This window comes from Athene cunicularia (genome assembly GCF_003259725.1).
Source record: "Athene cunicularia isolate RWA chromosome 2 unlocalized genomic scaffold, athCun1 chr2_part1, whole genome shotgun sequence".
Taxonomy (NCBI): Eukaryota; Metazoa; Chordata; class Aves; order Strigiformes; family Strigidae; genus Athene; species Athene cunicularia.
Window position 1 is genome coordinate 37,766,953 of NW_020799095.1, and position 16,256 is coordinate 37,783,208.

The following is a 16,256-nucleotide window of genomic DNA, read 5'->3' on the forward strand; positions in this document are numbered from 1 at the left end:
GAAAAGTGCTCTTCAAAAAAAGGGTTTTCTGGACCCTAAAATATATTTTTTTCACTCCAAGCAAGACTGGGGAGAAGTTTTGACATTGACTTGAAGGAATCCAGAATTTCACTTTATGTGCAAGGATGGGGAATCCTCTCCCAACAGCAGACAGAGCAGGCCCAAAATCTTTGTGTCATCTGCTTCTACCCAATAACAGCTTTATAGAACTTAAGAATGAATAAGTTAACAGCTGCCCAAGGCAGCTCTAAAGTGCTGCTTTGCCTCACTACACATGAGAAGACAGCCATTAGCGTTGCTGCTGCTTAGGTTCACTACTCCTAGGGGGACGCTGCGTTTGCAGAATGGCCTGGTTTTGTACTGGCAACATGCACACATTTGGAATTGCTTGCGTTTGGATGCTGTTTGGTGATCAGTTTTGAGTTAGTGCTGTGTCTGTTACAGATTCTTCTCATCACAGAAAATGTGTCTCTTGTGAGCATGAGTCCTATTCTTTATTTTTGTTTGGATAACACTTCTCTATGAAAGTCAAAAGATTTCCACATGCATTTTTACACAGCAGTATATTGTTAAAAAAAAATTAACAGCTAGAAGATGAGCAAATACAAAACAATGGCAAATAACTATTATACTGCACTACATTTCCACCCAGCAATCTCTAAGGACTTCACAAACACTAATAAGCACATCCTCAAATATATGCAAACCAGAGAAATATTATCCTCTCTAAGGAAACTGAGGCACAAAGATGATGACTGTCTGGCCCAAGATCAAGCAGTGTGAGAGAGTTAGAACTGTAAACAGCCACAGCGTACTAGTACCCCATCCTGTGTACTTCAAAGATGTTAGTGGAAAGAATGGTTTGTATACATGACAGAAGGACTTTGGGTTTTGTTCCACCTACTTTTAAGAAGCTCCTACCCATTCTGCTCAAGTATTAAAGTCTTATCTTGCTGAATGGCAAAATTTTAACTGACTTCACTCTGAGTTAATGCTGTTTCAGCTACAATACTGGCTTTTCTTATGAAATTTTCTAGGGAACTGTAGAAATGTAGAGTCAGCTCCTCACTCAACTGATACAAATCACCCCACTAACTTCAGCAGAATGATCTTCGGACAAATTAAGAATATGGTCCATGAAAAACAGCTTCCTTTCTTTACATATTTAAATCAAAATTATCTGACACCTTTCAGATGAGAAAGAGCTGAAGCTGGGATGTGGCAAGGAAGGATCTGTTTTCCTTTCTATGCTGAGCATATGGGGACATGAAAAAGTTACTCAGTGATCAGATGTTTATTTTCAGAGCACTCAGAGTTTGATTTCAGAGTGTCAGCTGAGCTGCGGTTACACCTATAAGCATGTTTTTACTTTGTAATGTTGGGGGTGGGGGAGGAATAACTAAGAAAAGGGATAAACTACCTTGCACGTCATATGGAATATCACGGGGTAAGAGCATGCATATGGACAATTTCCATGGAATAAGCGAGGTGCTTGAAGGTCACACCACAGTAATTTATCTAGCTGCCTAGTGAGGCAAGTTAAAAAAAAACCTTCCTGGAAAGCATAAGTTACAGTAGGCAGAACAACAGCTTAGAGACTTTGCCTAAGCTTTTTGTAAAGTAAAAGCTGGGAGAAAATAGACGTCTCAGTAAGTTCCCCAATATGAATGTGTTTATATATATATATACACACACACATGTCTCTACTGCAATCTGTAACTTGCAATCAGTAAGGCAATCGAATTAATTTTAGCTAACAAATTTACCTATTACAGTATCCAAAAACCTCTACTAGCATTTCTGACTAGTTATGTAAAACAGAAGTCAGTTTATACATTGTTTTTATAGCCACTTTAGCTATACCAGTTTAGAAACCATCACAGGTAATGCAGTACAGTTGCTGCTACAAACTGCTGACATTAGCGAGGTTTATTTCTGCAAAAGTACTGACACAATACATCTTTATACCAGAATACGTGTATCCCCCAGTGTGTGCTGAGTTGTTTTAACTATACTCGAACAAAACCTTAATTGAAATCATTAAATTGGTACCAAAAACAGTGTAAGAAGACTAGGCTTTAGAAGATAAAGATTCAAATCTCAAGGAGTACACAGGTACAGTTAGTTAAAAAGTGTAAAAATGTGCAAACTAAAAATGTAATAGCCAGTAGAAGGGCTCTAATTGCCCGGGAAATGTGAGACTGGCTCTTGGAAGTAAGTTTTAAGTTTCGTTTGCTGGAGAGCTATTTGTGTGGGAAAGGCTGAAGAGCACTGATTTCTTGAATAATGACATGCTATGATAGGAAGAATGAGAAGCAATTTGGGTACTATTAGCTACACTGTTCAAGAGTAATAAGGAACTTGAAAATGATGTCAGAGAAATGAGATAAAGAAGACTATTATACTGTTTGAAAGCCATCATCTAGTATCGCTGTGGAGGATAAATGAAAATGGAAACCAGTAAGGAACATAATACGATATCCTTATGGTATTTTGTATTTGAGCTATTAGCAGGTGCAACACTATTGGCATCAGTGAAGCTGTCTTCACTTGCTTCGCAGCTCAGTGTTGTCCTGTATCTATTTTATATACCTACATTATGTCGTGTATGTGCTATTGAAATATAACAGAAAACTTTTGAAATGCATTAGAAGGTTAGACTATATAGAGTGGTTAAAACATGTACCTGCTTTAACTGCTTGCCATCTGAAAAACAGGGAAATGAACCTAAATTGTCTGCTGTAAATGCATGTAAAGAAGTTTTGGATTTAAGCCCAGATATGAATATACAAATAGATAAAGTTTATAGAATTTTGACACAAAGTCTCAGGGGTTTTGTGGGAATACCAAAAAACACTCAGCAATCAGAACACATGCCTGCCATGTTAATACATCTTATGCCTCTGTCTCCAAAACAGGTTATGGAGATAGCTGTGAAACAGAAAAAAAGAGCTTTTATTTAAGAGCTACCTTTGCATATTTTTCCAGACTTAACTAAAGCTACTCAAATGGAGCGACAGCCTAGGATTTCCTCTAAGAAGGGCTTTTAGCATGAGGGATGTAAGCCTCCTGTTTTGCATCTGGCAAAGCAGAGTGATCACTATGGAAATAGGCAGCATAGCCTACGTTTCTGCATGGTGATCAAGCTAAAGCTTTTCTAAATTGCTGATCTGCTTCCCTTGTTACAGATGAATACATCAGAGAAAAGTCAGTAGAAGTTGTCTGGCTTAATGACAGATTGGCACAAGATCCTACAACAAGACAAACTTTGATTCTTACCCAGGCACTCAGCAATTTGTCCCTAACCTTCACTATTATGAGCTAAGGACCTGGAGAAGAAATGATAACTTATTTGTGGTGATTTATGAATTGAAAGCACAAAAAAGAATGAAGCTGAATTTTCTACTGTATTGTAAGTTACTCTGCAAGCATCTGAAATCCATTGTTACAAACAGTAATTATTAATTTCTTATAAATGTATGTACTAGCTATTAGCCCTGCACAAGCGAGTCTGTTGTTTTAATTGACTTCAGCGGGACTGTTTATGTGAATGAGCAAAACTTTGGCTGTGAGGGAGAATCTCTCAAAGCTTGAGGCAGAATAATCACAGGGATGTGAACAGACCTCTCTATTTTTCTCTAGGTTACCAACTTCCAATTTAAGGAAAAAAAAAAAAAAAAGAAAGGACTATCGGTATCTTCTTTTCCTTCATAAAAAGCAGTGGCTGAGCTGTGAGGGCAGTGCATGACCCCCACTGACAGCGGGGTGCTCCAACCCCTCTCCCACCCCACAGCTCTGATCGTCTGTGTCATCACATGGGGGCACGGAGCAGCCCACAGTGCAAAATGTGCAATGGAACCCAAGCTGCTGGGACTGTAAGGAAGGGATTTGCCCAGGCTCTCATTCAGTGTGAGTGTTGGCCCATCTGTATTTAGGGGAGGCATGGGGCATGTGGTCACTGCAGGTCCGCATCAGCATGGAAGGCAGCAGACAACCGCCCAGTTTCTCCTGTACAACAGCTGGTTATTGTGCTTCTGGGATGTGCATAGTTTCTTCTGAAAGAAATCACCACATCAAATGGGTATCTTCCACATATGGACATGTTTTCTCAATGGTCCTTTTGAGCCATCTAAATTCTTCGTTTTATAGCATTACGGAAAATACTTGTAATGCTATTAACATACACGATGAGTCTAAATATGCACAATTCTTTTCTGTTTAAATGAATTATTATAAATTTCACATAGTTCACAACCAGCTTTGCGGATCACAGAGTTTCACAGTACCTTATGTGTGAGAGACAATCAGAAATATGATTTTCTGAGGTTACGTTTTTAAAAACTTTTGATATCGCCCATGAAAATCAATTTCTTCCATGGAAGTTTAGGACTTGGGAAGGGGGTTATTCTCACATTTTTGCGAATTCCTACAGAAAAGCAAATGACCTATGCTCCCAAAAAGTTGGCAGGTGACTTATTAAACTTCTCTCAAATCTCCTTCAGGAAGTTCATTAAAACTCTATTTGGAAATGGCCAGGTGCTTGCTTCCCACAGTGCAAGAGGGAAATCTGTCACCCTGTTTAAAAAATTGTTTGGTTACTTGGGATAAGAAATAATCATTATACAAAGCTGTGTGGTTTTGTGATGGAAGACTGTGGCTTGGTGAGAAAAGTGCCAAGGTCAATGCAATGAAAGACCCACAGTGAACTCAGACCTGATTTCAGAAGTCAGTGGTGGATGGAAGCCAGGAGAACAAAGTCTTTCCTGTGGTTCACTTGAAAACACTTTTTAAGATTCTGGATAAAAATAACTCCCTAGCCTGAGAGAGTTTTTAGCTTGAAAAAATATCATTAGAAAAGATTTTGTTATGTTTTATGAGGATCACTAAGGCTGACAAAATTACCTTGGTTGACACTGGATCCTGACCTAAATACTATGGCCAAGTCAACTAACAGGAAAATAGTAGGGCTAAGCCTTTTTCATTCTTTCATTCTGCCAAACCACTGCCTCTTGCAATCAGGATTGATTACAAACACCCAATTAAGAGGCATTTGGAACATGATCTGAACACTAATCCTGTCTCTTTTTCTCTTTATACCTAATTATCAGCCTTAAGATGGGTATTAGTGCTTTAATTAGTAGATTTACTTTAGGAACTTCTACATAAACTAAGAAATCTATACTATATGCAGAGATGTGTGTATATATGCAGTCTTAAAGAAGTGCATGTAACACATATGTCTATATCCAAGTAGTTCTGTGTGATATAGAAGTCTAGATATATACACGTGTGTGCATGTATATCCTATTCTCAGACATAACTTCATTCTTTGGAAATATATACAACAGAAAATAATTGAATTTGGTTTTACATCAGCTGTATAAGAATCTCTACATCATAATTATCAAGTTATGATCCAGTGTTATAGCTTGCAATAGGCTATAATTAAGAAACTAATTTTCAGCAACACATAGGTTTTTGTTTTAATTCCATTAGCACAGGAGAGGGGAACGGAGAGGAGAGCAGGGTGGGGTTGACTGAAAGCATATTGAGTGTTTCATGGGGCTAATGCCAGCAACTCTGTGTTTCAATTTAGAAAGGACTCAGTCCTCTGTTCTGAATTTGTCTATCTCTGTCCACAGAAAAGATGAAGAATTAGGCTCATGGGAATCCATATTTGACCCTCAAATTTTTTCCTCTCTGAAGGGTATCTGGTTGTAGCACATCAAGACAGAACTCTCCGCAACAGTTCACTTAACTGTCTGGATTAATAGAAACACCTGCATATGCTTGTTATTATAATTGTAATGTGCTACTGTACAGAGACCCAAGTGAAGACTCTATGTGCCAGGGAATGCACCCATACACGTAGAGTGCAAAACCAGCTTCTGCATCCAACATCTCAGACCTGAACATGCTCCAGCACAGATCCTATAGCTATGACCAGGCAGTTTGGTCATGGCTTCCCCAGTACCTTTTCCTCAGAAAAATCAAACCCAAAACGCTACGCTAAAGGAAAGAATTGTTAAACAGTTTGACAACAGAGACTTTCAAAAGAGTTAACTGCTTGGATAAGCAACAAAAGAGTCAGTTTATTACACTGTGTAATCAGAAAAACAATGTAATTTTCAACTTGTTTCAAGTCTTTTTTAGTCTCTAAAGCACAATAAAATAGCAGCATTATCTTTAGATACGTGCATCTAATACTTATGTGCAAATACATGCTGAATGCTGTAGCAAAGAACACGTACTTGCATACACTTTCATGATCCAAAACCTTTAAGTTAAGAAACTTTGTGTGTGTCTGTGTGTGGTAGCATGCTCCATGGCTACTGCAACAAGCATTTTTTGCTTCCCTGATCCTGCGCAGGCTCTGGGCTGGCTCCTTCCCTTGGCATCGCTTACTGTAGCCTTCCAGAGGGTATCAAATAGCCCTGGTCACCAGCAGGACTGTCTGGAGTCTAGCAGCATGCTCCCTGAGAAAGTCTTTTGTGTGCTTTATGTAAAGTAGAGAACTGCCCTCAAAGTGCATACAGAAACATGAGATAACACGTCCTCCCAAATCCACTGCAACGACTCAACCTAAAGTATGCCAGAAATACTTGTTTCTTGTTTTGGGGACAGAATGACGGATTTCACCTTCATCCCTTTAATACTCTCAAATAATCTCTCAGTAAACCCAAACAGATTTTGAGGGATGGATTTTTGAGGGAGATGAGGGGTTGGAGATGCTGCCCCTTCGGCAGGTACAGCCTTCCCAGCGGGTCGGTGCTGGGTGCCACGTCCTGATGGCAGCTGTGTGGAGCCTGGCTTTGGCAGAGGGACATTCCAGCCTTTGACAGCCTTCTGCAGTGGTGGCTGAAGGTGTGTGGGTTGGGTGATTCAGTTAATTCATATCAGAACAAACAGGGAAGCTTGGGCCTTCCTCCAGCTGCCCTCAGCAGGCGAGGAGGGAGCATTCCTGCCTGACTTGAGTACCTTGTCCTGAGGCAAATTGCTAAAAGCCCAACACTGATGACCAGAGTTGCAGGGCCAGGACATTAAAATCATATTTCTGTTTGAAAGCTCAGAGGCCTTGGCTCCTTCAGACTTCTCCGCTCAACCGTGGTCAAATATGGTCCCTGCCTCTCATAGGCCTGAATGAATCTGTCCCTTTGCTAGCTCTGCTGCTTACCTCGCATTATCAGCTGTAGTCACCTCACTGCCTGCTGCGCTCAACAGCGGTGGAGAGAGAGGGAATTAGGAAGCTCTGACTGATGTTTGCCATCAAAACAACTGATACAGTCACAAATAAGTCCTACAGGGCCTGTGCTGCACCCTTCCCCACAGCCTTAAAGAGTAACAGGAGACAGCTCTGTGGAAGCAGAGGGCAAAATTCCCATCGCTTTCAACAACAGGCTGCATTTGGCTCAGACCCTCCATCACACCTGAGATGTCCTTGATGCAGTTTGTGGGAGCAGTTCAGGGCTGGTAAACCTGAAGCCAGGCTCTAGCCACACATCTGGGCAGTCAGAAAGCAGCTATGGTGCGTGCAGCCATTGACAGGACCCCTCTGACAGCCAAGGCTTGACGGGCAGCCCAGCGATGCTCTTTACAGATGGCTCTCCTCCAGTCAGGCAGCTAGGACATGAGCACCACTCCACTGCCATGGCAGCTCCCTGGCATCCGGGGCTCCTCTTACTCCCATTGGCTCAACCCAAAGGACTCAAACCACCTCTGCATGAGAGAAACATGAGGCACAACATCTGCACAAAGCAGACGTCGCTGCATGGAAGAATAGGACCCAGGATTTAGTCAAAAGTAAATGAAAGCTTAAACCTCACAGAAACTAGAGAAAGCCTGAGCCATGGCTTGCCTTGCTCTTGTTTATTTTACCAGCCTCAGTTTGTTATACCTACAGATTTATAGCATAAATCCATTGACATTATTTAGAAATAAAATGGATGGATGAATTTCTAACGTCATTAAGGTCCATAGGAGTTCCATGAGGCTACAGTTTCACTCTGTAGGTCTGGATAGCTATGCTTTCTTCCTTATTCAAGGATCTGGAGGAGCTGTTTTCTTCTATATAAACAAACATAGGTATTTTTTGCTCTGTATTCTGTAACTGACTGCAATTTCTATACAGCTCTAATCTCATCAGTGTAACCAATCCCTGGTAAATGCAATATAAAGAATAATTATCTATGACATCTCTCCTTCTACAACTTGAATGTTTCCAAATTGGGCAATTTTTCCATTCCAAGTGATATGACAGCATTGTGTATACACTCTATAATTGTCAAGCAAGGATGATATTTACTCTCTACATCTATAAATGATGGCCAATAAAACAATTGTGCTGTGTGGTGTATCTATGAAAACCCTGTGAAACAATACAGTCAAGTCTGGCAACAAAGTCAATAATTTGTCAGTAAGGAAACCGCTATTGGGCTTTCTCTACCCAACCCTCCACCTTTCTTAAGCCCTTTTCTTCTGAAGCTTCACATTCATTTTCTTAATGTTTTTAACCTAGTGTCTGTGAAATTTTTATTGCTCCCTAGATAATGACATCTGATCTGAATGTAACCACACACCTCTTTGCTCAGCAACATTTGTCACAAACCATTATAAATTATCATGCTGATAGTGTGCATTGCTGGGAAACCGGAAAAGTTCCATAAATTCAAAGTACTGTATCAGTGACATTCTTGTTTATTATCTAGGTATAAAGTTTTACTAGATTCAAGATGGCTACATTTACACAGTAGGATACTTCAGCAACACGAGACTTGTACAGCTTGCGCTAAGTGCTGAAAAGCATTTACCACATGCAACAAACACTGGAGCATTTTAACTAATATGTAGCCATATGTTTTGTCTCTTGGATTCATTCTAACCATGTTGCTGACTCAAAAAATGGATGGCTGTTATTGGGGCTTGCTTGAGAAAAGGCAAAATGAAAAACACAAACTACTTTTCTCTTAAAGCACAACCATAATTTCTTCTTCTTGGCCTCCTGAAGAGGAGGCATAACACTCATTAAAGTTAAAAGTTAAAAAGAGACTGTGTATTTTTTCATTATGTGTGTCCTTGATAACAATCTGTGGTTGACGTGATTATATACTTCCTGTTGAGACCCAGTATTTCCACTAAGCTGGTTCAGTAGTTCTGGCCAGAAGATTTTTTACTAGATGAACCTAGCTTGTGTGAACATATTTTTAATTATTTGCGTATCTTTATTCTTCAAAACTGTGAAAGTTGCGTCCTTTGGAATGCCTCCAGAGAAACAGGAATTTTCACCATGTTTGCTTGAAATTTAAAACAACTCAAATGGTTCTGATCGTCAGAAAATCATACATATATGAATTTTATTAGGAGTCATCTGAGAAATACTTATTCATTAAGGCATAGCATAATAAGTAGGTAAATCAAGGGCATATTCTTAAAATTAATTCCAAACTAGCATACAAAGAGACTAACTGGGAACAGCTTCAGTACAGCTAATACTTAAACTTGCTGCTTGTGATTCTCCTCAGAGAAACAATCTTTCACCAGTTTTACATTTCAATACATGTAGCCCTCTGTATGGAGTAATATTTTTAAAAGTTAGATAAGGTCTCTTGATTTTCTTGTTGGCATTACAGAACAAGAAGGTAACCTTTCCAAAGTCATACAGTTTTCCTCCCTGGGCTCAGGGGGTCCTTGTTATTAAAGTTGTTTTCAACACTAACTAAGGTCTAAGATGCAATGAACAGAATTATAAAGAGGATTTTGGGAGCTAGGCCAGCAAGCTAATCTTCTCTTCTAGTCTACTCTAATTGTATGGGGCATTTTTTCTTCCCAGACATGAATTCCCCTATCTCTCATCTATCTGCATTTCATATTTAAGTGCTTATTAATTTCCAGTGCTAAACCTTTCAATAAACTGGAGTGCAACCTAAATTGCACATTTCTAGGCTGCAAACCCAGTTGCTAATAAACTAAGTATATTAGGAAATCAAAACGTACTTAGCTGAAAACCCAAAAAGTCTTGTGACAAGTTTTATTGCATTAATCTGTTGTATCCAATATTTGGTATAAGAAATGTGAATTTTGTAAGTAGACACTGAAATTTCAAACTGCAGTGATTGTTGACAAATTCCTGATGCTGCAATCATTTTCTATTATTCTGGTCCTAAGTTTTTTGGCACAGATACAATCCCTCTCAAGTTAAAAACAGCAATTTTAAATATAAGTGAAGTAGCAGCTGAGTAATTTAGCATAGCCTGGAAGATTAGCATTTCAGAATAGACCAAGTAACGGTAAAGGCATCACCACTGCACACTGCAAAGACAATGCAAACAACCCTATTTAGGGACTTCCTTGCACCCATGACCATCTCATTCCTGCACTGGGGCCCCTTTCAGAGGAAGAAATAATGAAGGAGGGAGAGTGGACAATGAATATTGAGAAGGGAGGGATGGAGGGAGGGAGTCAATCCCTTCCCTGGACCCAGTTCAGCTCAGCCCAGCACTGTTTAGCACAACACTATGCCACAAAGATTACTTGTTCTTCAAATAATTGTATGCTGTGCACCACTTTACTGCTGTCAAAGACCATGTTGGTTTTACAGCATTGGAAAACATATATTCTAGCAAGGAACGAAAAGGATTTGACACAGAAATATACTTCATTTAATTTCCTAATCTCTATCTAAGAGAGAGAGACAGACAAACATTTTAAAGTATTATCATTGTCCCACAGAACAAAAGCAAAACCTGTATCAAGAACACACAGGGAACCGAATCACTGAGTACAACAAATTAAGAATTAAAGAATGGGAAGTCAGCGTGTGAACATATGGCGTGAATATGAGCTGCAGCCCCAACGCCACAGTGAAAACTCATTTTAATGAAGAGACAGTGTAGTTTTATGAGCATAGGTTTTTTTCCGGCATTATCACTCAACTATGGTACTGAAATGCTGATGTACAAGAGATTATAAAAAAACAACAAAAAAAGCAACTAAGCACCACACTGCATCATTAAAGAACTTAATTTTAAGGGAAATCAATCACTGTGATCTAAGTAATCAATATATTAAATAATAGGAACAAAGATGTGCATGGTAAAAATTAAGTGCTCGAGTACAGTTGCTCTCTTTCTCTAAGTCCAACACACCCTAACCTCATGGTCTGTTACAACCACTCCTGATGATGCGGAGCATCATTTTATAGGGTCAGATCCTGTAAAATCGTGAATACTTCCATGAAATACCAAACACCATGGCTATTGAGTTTAATCTTTCTGACATGCAGAGAAAACCTTGACTAGTAGCATTCATGAACAATAACTCTCTTGCAGTTGTCAAAAGGGAAATAAAAAAAAAAACGTGATTCTCCAGAAATTTTTAAATAATGAATCACTAAAATAGTTTCTTCATGAAACAAGCAGGCTGAATTCAGAGGGCATGCTGAAGGGGGGAATGATCTAACCATCTTCCCTTGTGCAAGCTACATGGCTTACAGATTTGGGGAAAAGGGGGAAACAGCTTCTGGGAGGTTGTGACTCCCCTTCTCACTCTTGGAAATAGATGGTCGAAGGGAACACAAGCACAGGGGAGCAAAGGGAGCCTCAGCCATCCCCTTCCTCTGCTCAGGGTACTACTGTAGAACAGGAAGAGGGGAAAGAAGAGCTACTGGCTATATAAATCAGCAGCAAAGCGAGAAAGGGGGGAATATGACTATCAGTCCTGCAGTGCGCTGCCCCTTAACGGCTGAGAGTAAATGTCAGACTAACTCTGCGATAAGAGGATTTGGCAATTTAGAAATTGCTCGTTTCTGCCATAGGCTGTTTGCAGTTGTGGGGGTACAAAATGAAAGGGAAGTGTTTTTTTTTTTAAAAAAAAAACAAACTCCAGAGACTCACTCAAAAAAGCAAGCAGGCCGACAAACACAACAGCGGTGCCTCACCCCCTCACCCTAACCGCACCCCCAGAACGCGCATCACCACCGTCACCCACCCGCGTGCCCGTCAGGCAGGCAGAACGCGAATATATCTCACGAAGCTCTAAAAGTTCCAAAGGTATTTTAACCTCCCGCGCCCCCCGGATGCTCCGCTGAGCACCTCCTGCGCCTCGCCACAGCAAACCCCGGCCGCGGCGGCGGGGCGCGGAGCCCAGCGGAGGGGGTTGGGGGTGTCCGCGGGCGCGGGGGTGCGGCGGGCCGGCAGGTGGCGCCGTGGCGCTCCGGAGCGCGGCGCCCGCACTTACTTGCAGTCGCGGTCCTCCAGGTCGAAGTGGGGGTTGAAGTTGATCATGATCCGCTGGTAGGGCTCGGGAGCCTGGATCAGCCACTCGCACTTTTGGCTGGGGTGGTAGGACTGGGGGTAGCCGGGCGAGGTGAGGTACCCGGGGTTTACAATTTTGATCGTGTCGCCGCACTTATCTGCAGGGGAAGCAAACAGAGTGGCTTTTCTCTGCTCCCCTCGGCACGCACCCGCGTTCAGCCCGCAGCAGCAAACCACCCGACCGCCGTGGGAACGCGGGGTGCGGGTGTGTGTATGTGTGCAGCCGCCTTCAAGCAAACTTCTGCTGCACCCTTATGCCTTTAACGCAAAGGCATCTCTGCGACTTTTTACCGAAAGGAAGAGGCCTGCCTCTCCGTGTGTCCTTAAGTTCAGCTCCTGGACAGGCAGCAGATAGCAGAAGATACCCCATTTCTAAAGAATATCCTTTCAAAAAGCCCCCCGCCCCGAGCAAACAGTGCCCCTGACAGTGCTGAAACCTCACATCCTCCCAGCAGCGTTAGTGTTGTCTCAGAAGGGTGCCTGAGAAACAATTATCTCCAAAAAGTATAATCTTCTTAAGTATAAAGTTTTAAGGAAAGCTGGGAGGAGAGCTAAAAGGATGCAATCTGACCCCCCACCCAGCTATGGGATAAGCCTGGTCTGTGTCACTGACCACTGGGATTGTCTTGGTGGATCCAAGCTCATTCGCAGCAGACCCTCCCTTTGTTTTATCAGTCCATAAATCTAGGCAGGTTGAAACTATCTGTGCCCTTCAAACCCAGGGTAGCAGAGAACAAAGCGGTTTTAGTGAAGCAGAAATCATCCACTATTTATTCCTTCAAGGAAGTTTATTCAAGCTTGGAGACTGCATCAAAGTAATGGACCAGAACAACATCCTTTCCTCTTCCCTCTGTCCCTTCCTCCCCCCAACAACAACAAACATTTAGTTCTAATAGCAAAACAGTTGGAAAAGTTTCCAGAATCACCAAGCCTGAAATGTGGTTATGTTGCATCTTGCTCCTTTGGTCAGCATTGTCAGGGTTGCATTTTAAGGTTTATAGGAATACTAAAAAGGAACAAGAAATCCAACCTACACAGCCACTTACTTCACTGACCAGTGCAGGTTTGTGTCGCCACTTTTTTACTACTATGGATTTCTTTCTATATACCATCAGGGAGGAAAAAACTTTCTCCGCACATTGTTTAATTTTGCGCAATAAAATATCACAGTAAACTACACACAGGGAAAGTGTCCACACTAAAAAGCAAGACTATATATCACTACATCCCAATAATGGTATGTACACGCTGCAGTGCTGTGTCTAATACATTCCCTGTCAAAGCAAAATGGCATTCCTTGCTCTCAGCATGAATTTATAAATGTACAGGATTTTATTATAGGAAAAACAGGTCAGATGGAAACAATGAGGAAGTGCACATCAAAATTGCATAAAGCTACCCTTTTTATAGAAATTATTTGCCATAAATTAGGAGGGAAGAGGATGATATGTACTCAGCCGTATGGTCAAGACCCACTTATTGCTAAGCATGTTGCTGGGAAAGGCTATCTTATTATTTATTTCCGCTTTGCTTTTGCAAAACAGGCTGTTTTCCTCTGACCAGAACAAAAGGCATTGCAGCTCAAAGCTCAAAAGCTGTCACTGGTGATCTTGCTAATCCGCTGTCTGGGGCTCTCAGGGAATCTTGCTTTTTCCTCCCTGTGTAAGCACACTCGGAAAGTGATCCTGTCTCATTAAGCCCACTCCAGCCCTGCAAACAACATGGCAGAGTCTGGCATCTGTTAAATGCCTGAAATAAAGCAGGGCTGCTTCTAGTCACTTGACAGAGTCACTTCAGAGGACGCTGAGGTGGACTCGCTACCACCAGCGCTCCTTAATCTGCGACTTCTGGGAAAGTGACAGTGTAATAAGATAATGCGGTCTGCTAGACTCCCTGGCTCTGTGCAATCTCTCTCACACTTGATTAAGAGAAGCAGTTTCTAATGACTTCGGACCATTAGTTCTAAATAAGGTTAATGAATTAATTTAGCGGACACTAGTACCGCATGTAGGTGAGGGTGGCATTAGCGGGCCTGGTAGGTTACAGGGGAGGTTAATGGCCCTGGTGACTCCAGCAGGGCCACCCCATTGACCGCTCGCCGTGGAGGCTTCTGCCCAGCAACCCGTCCTACTCCTCCTCTTCTTTCCACGGGGAGAAATGATCAGCGAGAGCACCGGGGGCCGCGCTCCCCGCCCTCGGAGGGTGCAGGACTAGGGGTAGCCCTGGTTTACGTGGGAGCCAGGGAGGCTGCTGCCCGCGCCCCTCACCTGGGGGGTGTGGGGTGGGTGAGCCAAGCGCACCCCTGGGAACGTCCCCAGGCTGGGTTTGGCGCATGCCTCTGCCACAGCCCCACAGCGCCGAGGGAGGCGGCTCGTCCCGATTAAATTAAGCAGCCTCCTCAACACACATTGAGAAAGAGATTAACTTCCATCATAAACCACGCGATTTTAATACTCTCTTCCACGACGCTCCACTTGCGGTCCCTTATTAAAACAATATACCAGCCTAAGTGGAGGGTGCTCTCTTCTTTTAATTACTTTGATTGAAGACCCAGTCAGGCAAAAGTAAATATTTGATAATTAGTTAATAATAATTGCTCAGGATTTGTCGGGAAAGGAAAACTCGCACGAGCTGTTTCATGTGCGAGAGCTAAACGTCAAGCAGTCTCACACTTAGACCGTCTTTAAAAACGCATCATGCAGTGAAATATTGACGGTGCCCTGGCATTGTTCGGGGAAGGAGGAGCACGTTGCTTTTAATTAGTTGTGTTTTCAAGGGCTGCCTGATAGTACGCTAGCTACATCAGTCATTTGTTACGGGATTTCTCTCTTGGAAGGGAGTCTTGAGCCATCATAGAAAAGCTCAGGTTCTCTTTTGGCACTATGCAAGTTGCACGTAAACTGAGGACTTGGGAAAGGGGTAGACTAGAGAGCTCTCCGTTTGAAGACTGCTCGCAGGTACGCACGCAGCTAGTAAAAGGCACGATAATCTGAAATCTTTGGAAAAAGAAAGGGGCGGGAGGGAGGAGAAAAAGGCTTCCCTTTAAAGTGGTCATTATCTTTCAGATATCGAAAGCGAGACTTACTTAATTGCCTACGGGAGGAAACATTATTAAGATAATTGGCTGTCCTGATCTAGTGAGAACGAGCACCCTGCTTTATACAACAAGCCAAAAGAGCAGAAAATAAAGTGGGAAGGCAAAGCAAGGGCGGGTGATCCTCGGGTGCGGACCGCGCCACCTCCCGCCTCCGGCAGAAAGTTGCCCCCAGCCGGGCTCAGGTCGGTGCCGGCCCCACCGGCCGCCCCCTGGAGCCCAGCCCCGGAGCCGCCCGCCCAGGCTGAGACCCGACGTCCCCCGTGACACTTACCGCTTCGCAGAGCCCTGGCGAGGGTGAAGGTGAGGGCTGCACAGTGCAGGAGAAGTCCCCAATCCATTTTCCGTTCCGAGAGCAGAGAAAGGAGGAGAAGAAAAAACAAACAAAAAAAAAGCCCTCCACGCACAACTCTTCCTAGGTCTTAAATCCTCCAGCCGGAGTCAGGAGCAGAAAGCACGGTCCGCAAGGGCAGTCCCGGGGGCAGAGGGAAGCTGGCTTCTTTCTGTGCCTTAAGTCGCCCGCATCCTGTCATTTAGCTCCGGCTCCCTCTCCCTCTCCCCACACTTGTTTCTTCTCCCGGCGCCGCTGCCCCTGCCATTCCCAGCGAGACTACAAAGCCAAATGAAAACGAGGGGAAAAAAACAAAAACAAAAAACGAGAACCAACAAACACACAAACAAGACAGACAAAAATCCTGGCGGCTGCTGGCACCTCGGGAGCGCTCTGCCGGGGCGGGCTCCGGGAGACGGGGCGGGTGTGCTCTGCGGAGAGGAGAGAAAGAAGGGAAAGCGGCCGTCAGCGGGGACCAGCCGGGCGCGGGAGTTTGGCGAACTGCGTCCCCCCCGCCTGCCCT

At 43.0% G+C, this 16,256-nt stretch overlaps 1 protein-coding gene across 3 annotated transcripts in view; it reads right to left on the reverse strand.

Annotated features, from left to right (window-relative positions):
• Positions 1-16,220, reverse strand: part of NRP1 (neuropilin 1) — a 112,565-nt gene extending 96,345 nt beyond the window's left edge. For 2 of the 3 annotated variants that reach the window (XM_026842319.1, XM_026842317.1), the window contains exons 1-2: positions 15,677-16,219; positions 12,232-12,406 (exon numbers count right to left, since the gene is read on the reverse strand). In XM_026842319.1, the coding sequence (XP_026698120.1) occupies positions 12,232-12,406; positions 15,677-15,743 (242 nt within the window). In that variant the 5' untranslated portion in view covers positions 15,744-16,219. Of the gene's footprint in view, positions 1-12,231; positions 12,407-15,676 lie in introns of all 3 variants that reach the window. The other variant, XM_026842318.1, reaches the window with a different exon arrangement.
• Between the last annotated feature and the right edge of the window lie 36 nt (positions 16,221-16,256).